Source organism: Gymnoscopelus microlampas, assembly GCF_963454915.1.
Source record: "Gymnoscopelus microlampas genome assembly, chromosome: 22".
NCBI lineage: Eukaryota > Metazoa > Chordata > Actinopteri > Myctophiformes > Myctophidae > Gymnoscopelus > Gymnoscopelus microlampas.
The window spans coordinates 18896714-18910862 of NC_139959.1; the positions used below are offsets into that span (position 1 = coordinate 18896714).

At 41.9% G+C, this 14149-nt stretch overlaps 1 protein-coding gene across 1 annotated transcript; it reads right to left on the bottom strand.

The window, feature by feature from the left end:
• Window positions 1-10341: 10341 nt before the first annotated feature.
• On the bottom strand, window positions 10342-13628 carry LOC311039277 (E3 ubiquitin/ISG15 ligase TRIM25-like). The gene is made up of 2 exons (XM_084049032.1): window positions 13015-13628; window positions 10342-11843 (listed from the first exon to the last, which is right to left on the bottom strand). The coding sequence occupies exons 1-2, from the start codon at window positions 13612-13614 to the stop codon at window positions 10788-10790; spliced, it is 1656 nt and encodes a 551-aa protein (XP_083905158.1). The 5' UTR covers window positions 13615-13628; the 3' UTR covers window positions 10342-10787.
• Between the last annotated feature and the right edge of the window lie 521 nt (window positions 13629-14149).

Sequence of the window (14149 nt, forward strand, 5' to 3'; positions counted from 1 at the left end):
TTTTGTATTCGTAAGATAAAAATGTGTGTTGTAATTGTAGAATTACATTTACAATGAACATTGTGACCAGAAAAAAACAACAGCTTGCTCGCTCGAAGATCTGTTCTACGGATTGCAAAACTTTATTTTTGGCACTCTGCACTTCCGGGTCTGAGCCAATCACGTGAGGCCTTTTCCACTACCCAATCATAAAGCTCCATAGGTCTCCATGGCAACATGGCAAACGGGGTTGCCATGTTGCAACCCCAAGAGTTTTAACTGCAACATAATTCCATTGCTCAGGAAATAAACAACGGATTACAATAATATAACATTCCCTATAATCAGTAACATGTAGGTGATACCTATGTCTATCAAATATGGTTTTATTGAAAGGCAATCAAAGGCTAGATCGAGTTTAGAAAGCAAACAGGTCATGTCTGGGGGCCTCAGTGCGGCTGCAGAGTTTGATTGAGTGTGAGACTAGGACCCACATGCCATATGTCAAAATGAGCGGCTTCATCGGGAATCGTGCGCGTGTATTTTGCTAAGAGATTGGTTACATGGTTTAATTGATATTAATTTATTAGTGCATTAAATTTCCCCATCCACTTTAATGGGAAAATTAAAAAACTCGATTTCAAGTATTTTTTTTTACAGGAACTGTAAGGGCTAGAGTTACAAGACTTGGAGGGGAGGTTCATAATTTATTCCGAAATTATCAAAAAAAGAAATACACTTTCCTTTCCATTCCTTGGGTCATGACGCAACTCCCCATATAGGCCACGCCCATTTGCGCTAGGATAAATTTTCCGCCATTTTGAATTTTCTTCAAAACACACTTTTAGCTCCTCCTCCCACATATTTTGTCCACATTTCACAAAAATCGGTACACATGATCTCTGGACCCATGCGATAAACATCTCCAAACCGAATTTTGATAGTCCATACGGTTCTTCCATAAATGGCTTCCAAAATTTGCGGGAGGGGCCTGTTTTACAAAAAAGCGCCCACCCCCCCTCCTCCTCCAGCATTATAGGCTTGACAGCACTGCTACTGACCTATAGGGTGTACCAACGTCGCGTCACCAAAAGTTCGCCACGCCCACCTTTTCGATGCTACAGCCCTTGAGGGGTCAGACTGTACATAGAGACACGCTTAAGACTAGAGAGTGACGGTGGTTTGTGTTTGTAAACATTAACTTCTTTGCCGACTACATAGTGATCATTGCACACTGCACATGTGTGGCTGGTCTATGAGAAAGCTGTCGCAGCTCTCCTCTTCAAGATTGAATACAGTTTGAGGCTAACAATGTAGGCTATTCAAGAGACGTAGTATGGCTTGGATCTCAGCTGTACCACACAAAGATTTAACGTTCAAGAACCTACCCAAATACAGCCGTGTTTGTTCACGTCATTTTCTCAAAGGTCAATTTTTACCAAAAACATGAAACTGCTATTTTGTTTCTGCTAACTAAAAGTAACTAGGTAATGCAACTATAGGGTGGTCCACAGTGTTAAGTGACTTTTTTTTCCCTCTCTAACGATTTGACACGCGGGCTGCTCTGCTCATAGACCGAACATTCCACTACCGTGCGAGGTCTCCAACTTTAATAAAAACTAGACGCGTAGCAATTCTGGGAAATTGCAAAGTGTGGTTGCGCCGACGCCGGTCGCGGGTCTCGGCCGCCGGGACTCGAGGGATACGCCGGGAGGAATACCGTCGCAGGCCGCGCGACGTGCCATTCAAATCGGGTGCCGGTCGGATCCTGCCTTCGTGATGCGTGCTGTTTTGATTTTAAGAAATAGGCCCCTCCCACTAAATAAATAGGCCCCTCCCACAAATGTAACGGGCCAATCATATTGTTACGTCACTCCTGATATCGCTTTTATTACATTTTGAAAGGATTGTTCCCCCCAAATATCATGTTTTTGCATCAAACGGTTACGTTTTGTGCATTTGTAAGGCCCCTATGGGTCAAAGTGGAAATGCTTTTGGGGATTCGTTGAGTAAACCACCCTCGACATGTGATTTAAATTTGGGATTGACCGGACGTTTCGTAAAACAGGCCCCTCCCACTAACTTTGTAAGCCATTTACGGACGAACAGTAAGGATTATCAAAATGCTGTTTGGATATGTTTATCGCATGGGCCCAGAGATCATGTGTACCGATTTTTGTGAAATTTGGACAAAATATGCGGGAGGAGGAGCTAAAAGTGTGTTTTGAAGAAAATTCAAAATGGCGGAAAATTCTAAATGGCGGAAAATTATTCTGACGCAAATGGGCGTGGCCTATATGGGGAGTTAGATTTTTATTTTACGACCTACGGTTCAAAAGTTATAGGCCAAAATGTAAAGGGGGCTTTTATAGCGCCACCATGAGGCCGACTGGTGTATTTCTTTTTTTGATAATTTCGGATTAAATTATGAACCTCCCCTCCAAGTCTTGTAACTCTAGCCTAGTAGCCCTTACAGTTTTTGAAAAAAAAATACTTGAAATCGAGTTTTTTAATTTTCCCATCAAAGTGGATGGGGAAATTTAATGTACTAATAAATTAATATCAATTAAACTATGTAACCAATCTCTTAGCAAAATACATGCGCACGATTCCCGATGAAGCCGCTCATTTTGACATATGGCATGTGGGTCCTAGTCTCACACTCAATCAAACTCTGCAGCCGCACTGAGGCCCCCAGACATGACCTGTTTGCTTTCTAAACTCGATCTAGCCTTTGATTGCCTTTCAATAAAACCATATTTGATAGACATAGGTATCACCTACATGTTACTGATTAAAGGGAATGTTATATTATTGTAATCCGTTGTTTATTTCCTGAGCAATGGAATTATGTTGCAGTTAAAACTCTTGGGGTTGCAACATGGCAACCCCGTTTGCCATGTTGCCATGGAGACCTATGGAGCTTTATGATTGGGTAGTGGAAAAGGCCTCACGTGATTGGCTCAGACCCGGAAGTGCAGAGTGCCAAAAATAAAGTTTTGCAATCCGTAGAACAGATCTTCGAGCGAGCAAGCTGTTGTTTTTTTTCTGGTCACAATGTTCATTGTAAATGTAATTCTACAATTACAACACACATTTTTATCTTACGAATACAAAACTTTGTTTTACGAAGACAAATATTTTATTTACGAATACAAATATCTTATTTACGAATACAAATATTTTATTTACGAAGACAAATATTTTATTTACGAGTACATATTATTTTTACGAGTACAAATATTTTTTTTACGAATGCAAAAAATTTTTTTACGAGTACATATTATTTTTACGAGTACAAATATTTTTTTTACAAATGCAAAATGTGTTTACAAATACAAATTATTTTTACAAGTACAAAATATTATTGGCACTAATTTAAGCCCATACACGTCGCATCGAAATGCATTCCCCTTCCAATCAGTGTGCAGGTCTCTCTGTTCCTTAAACTCTGGGAAAAAATGTTAACCAGCCAACAATGGAAGCTGAAAGAATACAATGAATCATACACTCAGTAATCGATAACACCACCCTCCACCAATGCCCCCTCCGCCGAGCGTAAAACTTTCCACAGTCTTAATACTGGGCAAAGCTAACCCTACCAACGGAAGCATACACATTGATAACAGAAGGGAAAGTGTGCCGTAAATGAAATAATAAAACACAAAGTAAACCCACATTAAATACAAGAGACCAGAGAGTGAAAAATAATCCTTTACAACACTGCAATAAAACGGCAGCCAAACACTCCGCAGTTTAAATCACCATTATCACAAACATATAACCAACATACATTCAACAAAACACAAGTTGATACAGCTTCGTCTTCACTCACTTACAGAATAGTAGATCTGCTGGTTTGTGTGTAAAAACTCTCCCCAATCTTCAAATTTAGGACATGTAAGATAATACATCTGTTTGTACTTTAAATCTCTGTTTTCCAAGGCCAAGAGCTTCCGAACCTCTGTCGGACCCGCTCAATTGAAATGTTAAAATGCCAGAGGTTAGGCCATAAAAACAAATAATCTTCACATTCGTGGCAAATACCTTGTTGACTCTTTTTATTTCACATGTCAACTTTCCTCTAATACTCCTCATGTCAATTTAGTCAGCGAAATATCAACAAACATATAACATCAACAAACAACCTGTTGAAAAGACAGACAAACATTGAAACATGTTAAACCTTCCATCCAGTCCACAAACTCAAAGTCCAGTCACACGGAGGAGAGATGGATCCTGTGGCATAGGCAAAGAATGGGTGGGGGCCATCTGTGCCCCTCAGTGCTGAGTGCTGTTCCCTGGTTGCATCCTTGCTGCAGCTGTCTGTGCAGCTAGCAAGCCAACATGCTGCTGTCCTCTGTCCATACTACTCTGAAGTTTTCCTGTAACCCTCTTTTTACTTCTTGTCTTCCATGTCGTCACAGGGGTTGATGCTGTGAGGCTGAGTTCTAGTGTCATCACAGGGTTAGTGCTGTGAGGTTCCATCGTAGATCAGTTGAAAATCAGTTCTTGTCAATTTTCCATAGCCTGCTCCTCTGGTGGGTCTGCATCTGTGTAGGAAGATGGTCTGCATCTGGTCCGGATGAGCTTTCAAAAAAATCTTCTTCCCAAAAGAAAATCACAGCTTGTACTCCTCTTCGCAAGTTCTTCTCGTGTGGAACGGTCACAGACACTCCAGTGTCCAGCACTGTTGTCTAAAGAAGACCAAACCATTTACACGTCCTGGCTGGTTCGCCAAATGTAGAATATTAGTAGGAAGTAGAAAGGTCCAGACCAGTAATGTTCCTCAAGTCGATTTATTGGACAAAACAGAGTACAGAGCACAGGAGCACATGTCAGCCTTGCTGCTACATGGTGTGGCCGGAACAGAACAGAGCAAGAAGAAGAAGGGCAAGGCAAGGGCAAGAAGGGGAAGAAGGGGAAGAAGGCAAGAAGGGACGGTTTCTTTGTCCTCACTAGGTGTGTGTGCTACATCTCTTCTGTGTGTGTGTGTGTGTGTGTGTCCATTGTGCAGAAGAACAACACCCCAAGATGCTAGAGGTCAGCTAAGGTCAGATGCCCTCTGGGTAGCCTCCTTTGAACTGGACATCTAGTGTTAGAGCAACCACTCTGGAATGTGCACTGTCGACCACTCAGTATCAGCCTCATGTCTCTGTGTGTGTGTTCAAATTGGCTCTATAAATCCATAAATGTGTATCAATTTACCACAATAGTACTTGAGACAAGCTGGCTGCTGATACCATTTTATACTCTGTCATTTGAAACAGACTATATAGGCCTCTGTTCCAGTGCTTTTGCCAGGGTCCATCAGGCAAAAGAACTTCTGTCATCGGTGCAGTGCGCGGTTCTTGTTGTCTTGTCATTCAGCTGACAGGACACACAGGTGGCAATGACATGCTGTGCAATCTCAGGCCACCAGTACAAGTATCTGAGTCTTTGTTTTGTATAGACATTGCCTTGGTGCCTCTCATGCACTCGGTGCACCGCGTGGGGACGTTGCCTTACTGCCACCACTATTCTAGACTCCCTCTCAGAATAAGTGACTCGTGCACAGACAGTTCCTTTCTAACCCGGTGATATGATATGGCATCATGTCTGCAGGCTCGCAGACCCTTGGATGATGCAGCCCACCCTTTGGCCATGTAGGTGTGCAGCAGTGGTGGAAAAAGTACTCACATTTTTTAAGTTAAATAAAAGTATCAATACTGCAATGCAGAAATACTCTGTTACAAGTACAAGTCCAGAAATGGAACAATGTACTTGAGTAAAAGTACAAAAGTTGGTATCAAAATGTACTTCAAGTAAAAGTACTCATTGTGCAGAATGTCCCAGTTCACAAGCTCAAAATGTGTTAAAACATTGGAAAATAGCAGATCGCGATGCATTGTGAGCTTGTAGATCGGCTATTTTCAAATGGCCGAAATATATATAGGGCTGAAGTAGTTAGTGTATGTTTTGTAATAATGTCTACGAAGTAATTAGTAACTAAAGTTTTCAAATAATTATAGTGGAGTAAAAGTACAATATTTGCCTCTGAGTTGTAGTGGGGTAGAAGTAAAAGTACAGAAAATTGGAAATACTCCAGGAAAGTAAAAGTTCCTCAAAATTGTACTTTAGTACAGTACTTGAGGATAGTTACTTTACACCACTGGTGTGCAGCTTGCATAGCTCTGAGCAGGAAGTACAAGTATCTGTGAAGTCGGACATGGGAAAGACGGGGGGAGAGTCCCAATGTATGGCAGTGGCAAGCAGGAATGGCAGTCTGCGACATGGTGAATCATTGTCATGAAACAGAAATGTAACAGTGCCTGCCCGGTGTAACTTCAATGTAGCACAGAACATAGTACATATACATACACACACACACACACACACACACACACACACACACACACACACACACACACACACACACACACACACACACACACACCACAAAACAGCGCTGAAGTTAACAATGAATTCACTAACTTAATATCACATTGGGATTTTGTTGCTTTGTTCATGAGCTAACACACCTGGTGACTTCACTATTAATAGCGATTGCACAGGGAGGCCACGTCATTATTATCAATAATGGTGTTAACAATGTTGTGTTCCTTTTTCTCTTCTCTCTCTGACCCTCCAGCAGGTTTTCTATTCTCTGTCAACACAAGGCTACAGTACATTGAAATTAGTAAATGGTAAAAGGATTTCATTAATATAGCACCATTCTAGTTATTTTCTTCTTTTATTGTTTTCTTTGAGACTGCAACGGCACAGATCACACCACTACACACTTTGCATGCTAATGTGAGCAGTGGTGGAAAGTAACTAACTACATGTACTCAATTACTGTACTTTTTACACATTTATACATTTGAAAACTTGTGAAATGGTACATTTTGACACCAATACCTTTGTACTTTTACTCAAGTAAATTTTGATTTCCGGACTTTTACTTACAGAGTATTTCTACATTGCAATATTGATACTTTCACTTAAGTAAAAAATGTGAGTGTTTCCACCACTGCACACTTTACATGCAAATGTGGTACACACTCACACACCATGGAGGCAACCAATCAAGGCACCAACAGGAGCAGTCAGGGGTTCAGTGCCTTACTCAAGGACAATCCGACATGCACTATAGGACGATAAAAGCGGGACCTTCCAGCTCCCAGTGGCCACACTTCCTCCTGAGCTACCACTGCTTAGTTGTACAACAAACGTAATGGCTTTTCATCTCAGAGAAGTGAGATGTAATATGTAATCAATATTAGATCATAATTGTATGTACGTGTTATTTGTTTTGCTATTAAGGCATTGTGTGCACCCTCTACCCATTTGTACTGCAACTTCATTACACAGGCTAATGTTCTTCATAAAATGTTATTAATTTGTGAAAGCACTCTGGGCATGAGAGAACAAGTGTGTGTGTGTGTGTGTGTGTGTGTGTGTGTGTGTGTGTGTGTGTGTGTGTGTGTGTGTGTGTGTGTGTGTGTATGTGTGTGTGTGTGTGTGTGTGTGTGTGTGTGTGTGTGTGTGTGTGTGTGTGTGTGTGTGTGTGTGTGTGTGTGTGTGTGTGTGTGTGTGTGTGTTTGCGTGCGTGCGTGCGTGCGTGCGTGCGTGCGTGCGTGCGTGCGTGCGTGCGTGCGTGCGTGCTACTATATTGTGAGGGCCAAATGTTTTCCTTGTCCTCAGAAGAAAATGTGTTTTTATGGTTTAAAAACGTTTTGGGGAGTTATAGGCTTACAATAGGCTCTATGCACAACAGCCGCATTGGAAAGACATTGGGCCTCTTCCTTACTTCCTTCACAGGTCTTACTAATGATACTAACAAAGGCTCTGTCGTCCATTCTGCTCAAACAGATAATTGTGCATGTAGGCTCACTGGAAACACTCTGCTACTCCAGTGGGTCTCAAAGTGTGGTCCAGGGACACTCATGGTTCCTTGAGGGGGTTCCAAATGGCCCCTTATGGGTGTGTAACTATGAGAGTGTTCTAGTCTCGCGTTACCAGACTGTTGCCTCCCACAATTTTCAAATGTTTCCGACATACAGTCTGGGACTCGGAAGCTCTGATCATGATTAGAATATAAACCGGATGTGGAGCCTCCTCTCCATTTCCGTTTCGTCTTTACAGTCGCGCAAATTTATCCTAATATAAATACAAATCATCTAAGTATACATAGCTTAGCAGAAATGGAAATTAAAAAGTAAAGTGTAAAGATGTTTTAAAAAATATTTTCATGAACGGAAGTGTCAGTTTCCTCTCTCGGATTTTGGGAGTTGTAGTTCCAGACTCTATATAGCATTCAGAGATTGTGGAATAGTTGTCTGGCTACGCAAGTGATTGAACCCATTCGTACACTCTCAGAGTTATGGGGGTCCTTGAAATGAAAACACTAAATGGAACAGAGCCTTAATTAGTATAAGTGGTAAGACCTGTGAAGGAAGTAAGGAAGAGGCCCAATTTCTTTCCAATATGGCTGCTGTGCATAGAGCCAATTCTCACATGTCCTACTTTGAGCCTTAATGATGTTCAGGGGTTCAGGGGTCAGGGTTCAGGGTTCGCCAACTACCTGAAATTCCAATAAGGAACACGTCCCTTTATTTCTAATACAAATAAGGGACACCCATAAAAAGATACAATTTCACATGGCCATGCTGGTCCATTTGGTTCCATACTTCCATTTGTACCCTCTCAGAGTTAAGCGGGTCCTTGAAAATACCAGTTGACTCCTAATGTATCATAGTGTCATAGTAAATCAGTGTCATACATATTCTGAAGAAAACCTGGAGACTGACTCTCAGTAATTGGGTCTTATGATCAAAATAAGAACATTATAATGTGTGTAAAAACAAAATGTAAACACGGACATATTGATGACCCCTGATTATGTAAAGTTATATTAACCACTTGAACCCCAGCATCCATATTCTGATGGGGTATTATATAGTGGTGGAAAGTAACTAAGTACATTTACATAAGTACTGTACTTAAGTAACATTTTGAGGTATGTGTACTTTAAGTATTTCCAATTTCCAATACTTTTACTTCCACTCCACTGCATCTTGGATCCAAATATTGTACTTTTACTCCACTACATTTATTTGAAAACGTTAGTTACTAGTTACTTTGTAGATTTTGATTATTATTACAAAACATACATTAACCACTTAAGGCAGGGGTGGGCAAGATTTATTTCCAGTGGGCCATACTGACTTCGATAAAGTGAGTGAAGGGCCACACATTGTACAATTGAATTGAAACGTGAAACACATGGTGCTGAATTATGTTACAACTGCATGAATTTGGTAGACAGCCTACCTTACTACAATAAGGTACTTGTCTTCACAACAATATATATATATATATTTTTAGAGCTGCACTGTACTGTATCACTCTGGTGTACTCTGGCCTTACAATAAAAAGATTACTTGCATAAAACAATCCACGTCAATGCCGTATCAACTTTTAAATGAGCCTATAAATTTAGACGGTATCTTATCTTATCTGACATGCACCACACCATAGGTCACTGATCAAACACATTGCATTATGGCATTATGGACTCAAGGTTGACTGTTTCACTGTTCCATTATAAACATAAAACATTTGAGTACATACGGATGGAGGAATGCAAGGTATAGTAGCCTACTCAAATAGTAAATATTAATTACTATTAATTGGAGTCGAGTTAAATCTTTTTTTCTCAAAACCATTAACATATGGCAGCCTTTTAGAATGTAAAGTTTTTTTTTGGGGGGGGGGGGGGGGGGGGCATTTTGTTTTTCTTTGAGGACTTGGCGTGAGGACTTGGCAGGCCGGATTAAGATGGTCAAAGGGCCGGGTCCGGCCCACGGGCCGTATGTTGCCCATGTGTGACTTAAGGCCAAATACATTTCGGCCATTTGAAAATAGCTGATCTACAAGCTCACAATGCGTCGCGATGCGACGCATTGTACATTTTATTTACTTGTAACAGAAGATTTCTATGTTGCAGTATTGATACTTTTACTTAAATAAAACATGTGAGTACTTTTTCCACCACTGATATTATAGTAGCCTACTGTATGAGTTGTTGGAACTTGTGAGATGTGTGTCATTCATTGAATTCCCCAAAAATAAGAAACACATTGTGATGTCTCCCAAACAGTTTGGGAGACTCTTACAAACATACATTACGAATTAATTAATTTAAGCCCCATTTCTTTTCTTTCTTTTTTGTTAAAGCTCACTACAAGCTCAAAACACATGAGCGTGTAGATAGGCATTTTAGATTTATTTTTTGTAAAATGGTAAAAACAAACAAAAAAGACCTTTTAAAACCTTTTTATTACAGATCAAATAAAATAAAAATAAGACCATTACAGCGTCAAAAGTAATCAACAAACTATACTATAAAAAATTGTCAAACATTGGCCAAATTGTCAAATATGACCTCGGAAAGAGGCAACAAAACTTAAATGGCAGATAAATGCACACAACACATCGCATTTGTGAGGCTATTTTCACAATGTATCTGTGGAACTGAGTCAAACTAAATGTAATGCATCAACTCCTACAATTTATCAGAGTGGGGGTCCCCAGTTCAAATATGATTATTTTGGGCGGTCCACAGTATATGATTATTTGAACTGTGAACTGTGACGTTTGCTGCGTGTCACTCCCCGTCTCTCTCTCCCTGTTTCCTGTTTCCTGTTTCCTACACTGTATACTATCAAAAAGGGCAGAAAATCCCCCCCAAAAAAATATTTTAAAAACATTATAATGAAGAAACGATTCTGGACTTGTGACACGAGAGACAAAACAGAAGTGATCTACTTGAGGTTACACAACTCAGCAGTGTCTCCTCCTGCATAAAGCCTAAGTCCAACATGGAGGTTGTGTGTAAACATAGTGTGGACTGTGTGGAGGAGAGTCATGGTGTCAGACACAAAGAAGGACAGAGTACCTGCACTGTGGTCCAGGTACACTCCTACTCTGGAGGACACCCGACCTGGGATGTGAGTTTCAATGTCTCTGTGTCTGAAAATATAATCTAGTTTGTTACACTGTAAAGACCATGATTTATCATTGGATCCAAATCCACATTCACCACGAGACCCTGTTCTGCTGATATCTTTATATGAGACTGCTATATTAACATAGTCTCCACTCAACTCTACCTCCCAGTAACAGCGTCCAGTCAGACCCTCTCTACTCAGAACCTGACACCATTCAGTGAATCTCTCTCGGTGACGAGGATATGATTGTTCTTTGTTGTTCATTGTTACTTTTCTGTTCTCTTTAGACAGAGACAGGCATCGATGAGCTGTGTTTGGATCCAGTGTGATTGGACGTGAATATTGTAAGAACCCAGCTCTTTGTATTGACAGTAAAACATCCACTCTGTTCACTGACTCTGAGACGTTTGTCCCTTCCTCTGTAAGAATGTCCTCTAGTTTGTCTCTCATCTTGGACACGGCCACAGTCACATTTTCAAAGTATCTCAGAGGACGGACATTGCTGCTGACTGGGTGTGAAGATTTACTGATCCTTGAGAGGCAGGAGGTGTAACATTGTAGAAAATGGATGTGATCCTCTGTGAGTGAGAGCTGCTCCAGCTTAGCATGTCTCCTCCTCAGTTCAGTGACCTCCTGCTCCACTCGCCTCCTCAATTCTTCAGCACGACTCACTTCACGTTCCTGCTGGTATCTGATCAGCTCCCTCACCTCAGTTCGTCTTCTCTCCATGGAAGAAATGAGCTCAGTAAAGATGGTGTCACTTTCCTCCACTGCTCTGTCAGCACAGTGGTTGATGGACTCCACCTCCTGGTGAAGCACCTTCACATCTTTCTCTCTCTCCTGGATTCTCTGCTGGATGTTCTGTTGACTCTTATTGAGCTCTTTTTGTCTCCGCCAGGCCGAAAGGCATGGCGAGAGAGTATGTTTTACCCCCTGTCCGTCCGTCCGTGTGTCCGTGTGTCCGTCCGTGTGTCCGTCCGTCATTCGATCTGTCTGTGTACAGCTAATCTCCGGCACCGTTGGCTTGCTCGCAGCCAAACTGTGCACACACAGTCCCTGGATACCAGAGCAGAACCTCTGCCCCACATTTTTCACAGGGGCCTGTTATAGCGCCACCAGGAGGCCGATTTGTGCAAAACACATTTTTTGACAGTACTCCTACAGATTTTGTCCAAAAATCCCACAAATCGGTACACAGTATCTCTACAGTCATTAAACGAAACGGGTCTTTCAGATTTCTCATATTCCATCCTGATTGGCTAAAAATGTCTTCCAAAGTTTGCAGGAGTGCTCCGTTTTGAACAAAATGCCTCAAATCATGAACACAGCATGCACTTTCCGAGAAATTTTGCAAGCACATTCCCATTAGGCCGAGGAAGAACTACCATTTGAACATTTTTAAATCAGCCTCATGGTGGCGCTATAACAGGCCGATTCGTGTTTTTACCTATAATTGCACCGATCTGTGTAAAACTTTGTATGCACACTCCCTATAGGTCAAGGAAAAACCTTTGCCCTGCAATTTTCACATCTGCCTTTTATAGCGCCACCAGGAGGCCGACTTGTGTAAAACACATTTTTTTATACTACTCCTTCCAATTGTATCCAAATTTCACGCAAATCGGTACACATGATCTCTATAGTCATGTGATCACGACGGATGTGTTTGATTTTTCATACTCCATACTGATTGGCTAAGATTGACATCTAAAATTTGCATTATTGGCTTGTTTGGAACAAAATTCTGCAAATCATGAACGCACCGTCCAATTGCGCTCAAACTTTGCACGCACATTCACACTATGTTGAGGAACAAAAGCCACCCTTTTAACATTGGCCTGTTATAGCGCCACCAACAGGTCTAATTCAGCAAAACACATGTTTTTGACAAAATGCCTCAAATCATGAATGCAGTCAGTGTCCGATTGTCGTGCAAGGCCTAAGAAGAAATGGCACCCTTTTCACGTTGGCCTATTATAGCGCCACCAGGAGGCCACAGTAGCCTACCTGACCTGGCGGAGACCTGTGCTCCGAGGAGCACTTTTTCTAGTTGTCTCTCAGTCCGTTCTGCTGCAGCTGATGTTGTATTGTGACCTTTGTGTTCTTCCACGGAGCACAGAGAGCAGATACACTGCTGATCGGTACGACAGAAAAGCTCACTCACCTTGTTGTGACGAGAGCAGATGTTCGCCTGAAGCTCGCTGGAGGCTTTGACCAGCTTGTGTTTCTTAAAGGCAGGAGACTGATAGTGAGGCTGGAGGTGAGTGTCACAGTAAGAGACCAGACACTGAAGACAAGTCTTCACAGCTTTCAGTCTCCTCCCAGTGCAGACATCACAGGCCACATCTCCAGGTCCAGCGTAGCAGTGTTCTGGAGGAACATCTTGGAGTCCTGTCTTCTTCAGGCTCTCCACCACCCCAGCCAACATGGTGTTTTTCTTCAGAACAGGTCTTGGGATGAACATGTGTCTGCACTGTGGACAGCTGAACCTCCCTCTCTGATCATCCTGGTTCCAGAATCCCTCGATACACCTCCTGCAGTAGCTGTGTCCACAGGGAACAGTCACTGGATCCTTCAGTAGATCCAGACAGATAGAACAACACAACTGTTCCTGATCCAGTTGAACTCCCTGCTGCGCCATTTTAGTACAACTGTCTGACTGACTTCTGTCTGTCTGACTGACTGACTGACTGACTGACTGACTATCAGATGAGTTTAGTTTGGTTGCATTTCTCCAGAAATCACATGACATGGGAGGTTCTTCCTGGCTGTGTGTGTGTGTGTGTGTGTGTGTGTGTGTGTGTGTGTGTGTGTGTGTGTGTGTGTGTGTGTGTGTGTGTGTGTGTGTGTGTGTGTGTGTGTGTGTGTGTGTGTGTATGTGTGTGTGTGTGTGTGTGTGTGTGTGTGTGTGTGTGTGTGTGTGTGTGTGTGTGTGTGTGTGTGTGTGTGTGTGTGTTTCTCCGCCTCCTGTACATCTATTGTTCCAAGTCCATTACTTGTTCCTACCTAACCAGTCCATCCAGAGCCCTTCACCACCGACAGTGTTCACATGTGTCATACCGTATCTAAGTGCAACACCACGTGCAGTGCCATTATGAGTGTGTGTGTGTGTGTGTGTGTATGGGTGTGGTGATTCACAATGATTAACTGGTAGAACGTGTTTCCATCCTGTTGAG

Excerpts from the sequence above, each read along its gene's own strand:
- LOC311039277 (XM_084049032.1), bottom strand. The coding sequence starts at position 13,614 with ATGGCGCAGCAGGGAGTTCAACTGGATCAGGAACAGTTGTGTTGTTCT. Across the intron at positions 11,844-13,014 it reads CTGAGAGACAACTAGAAAAA|AGTCAACAGAACATCCAGCA; the intron begins GTGCTCCTCGGA and ends GAGCTCAATAAG.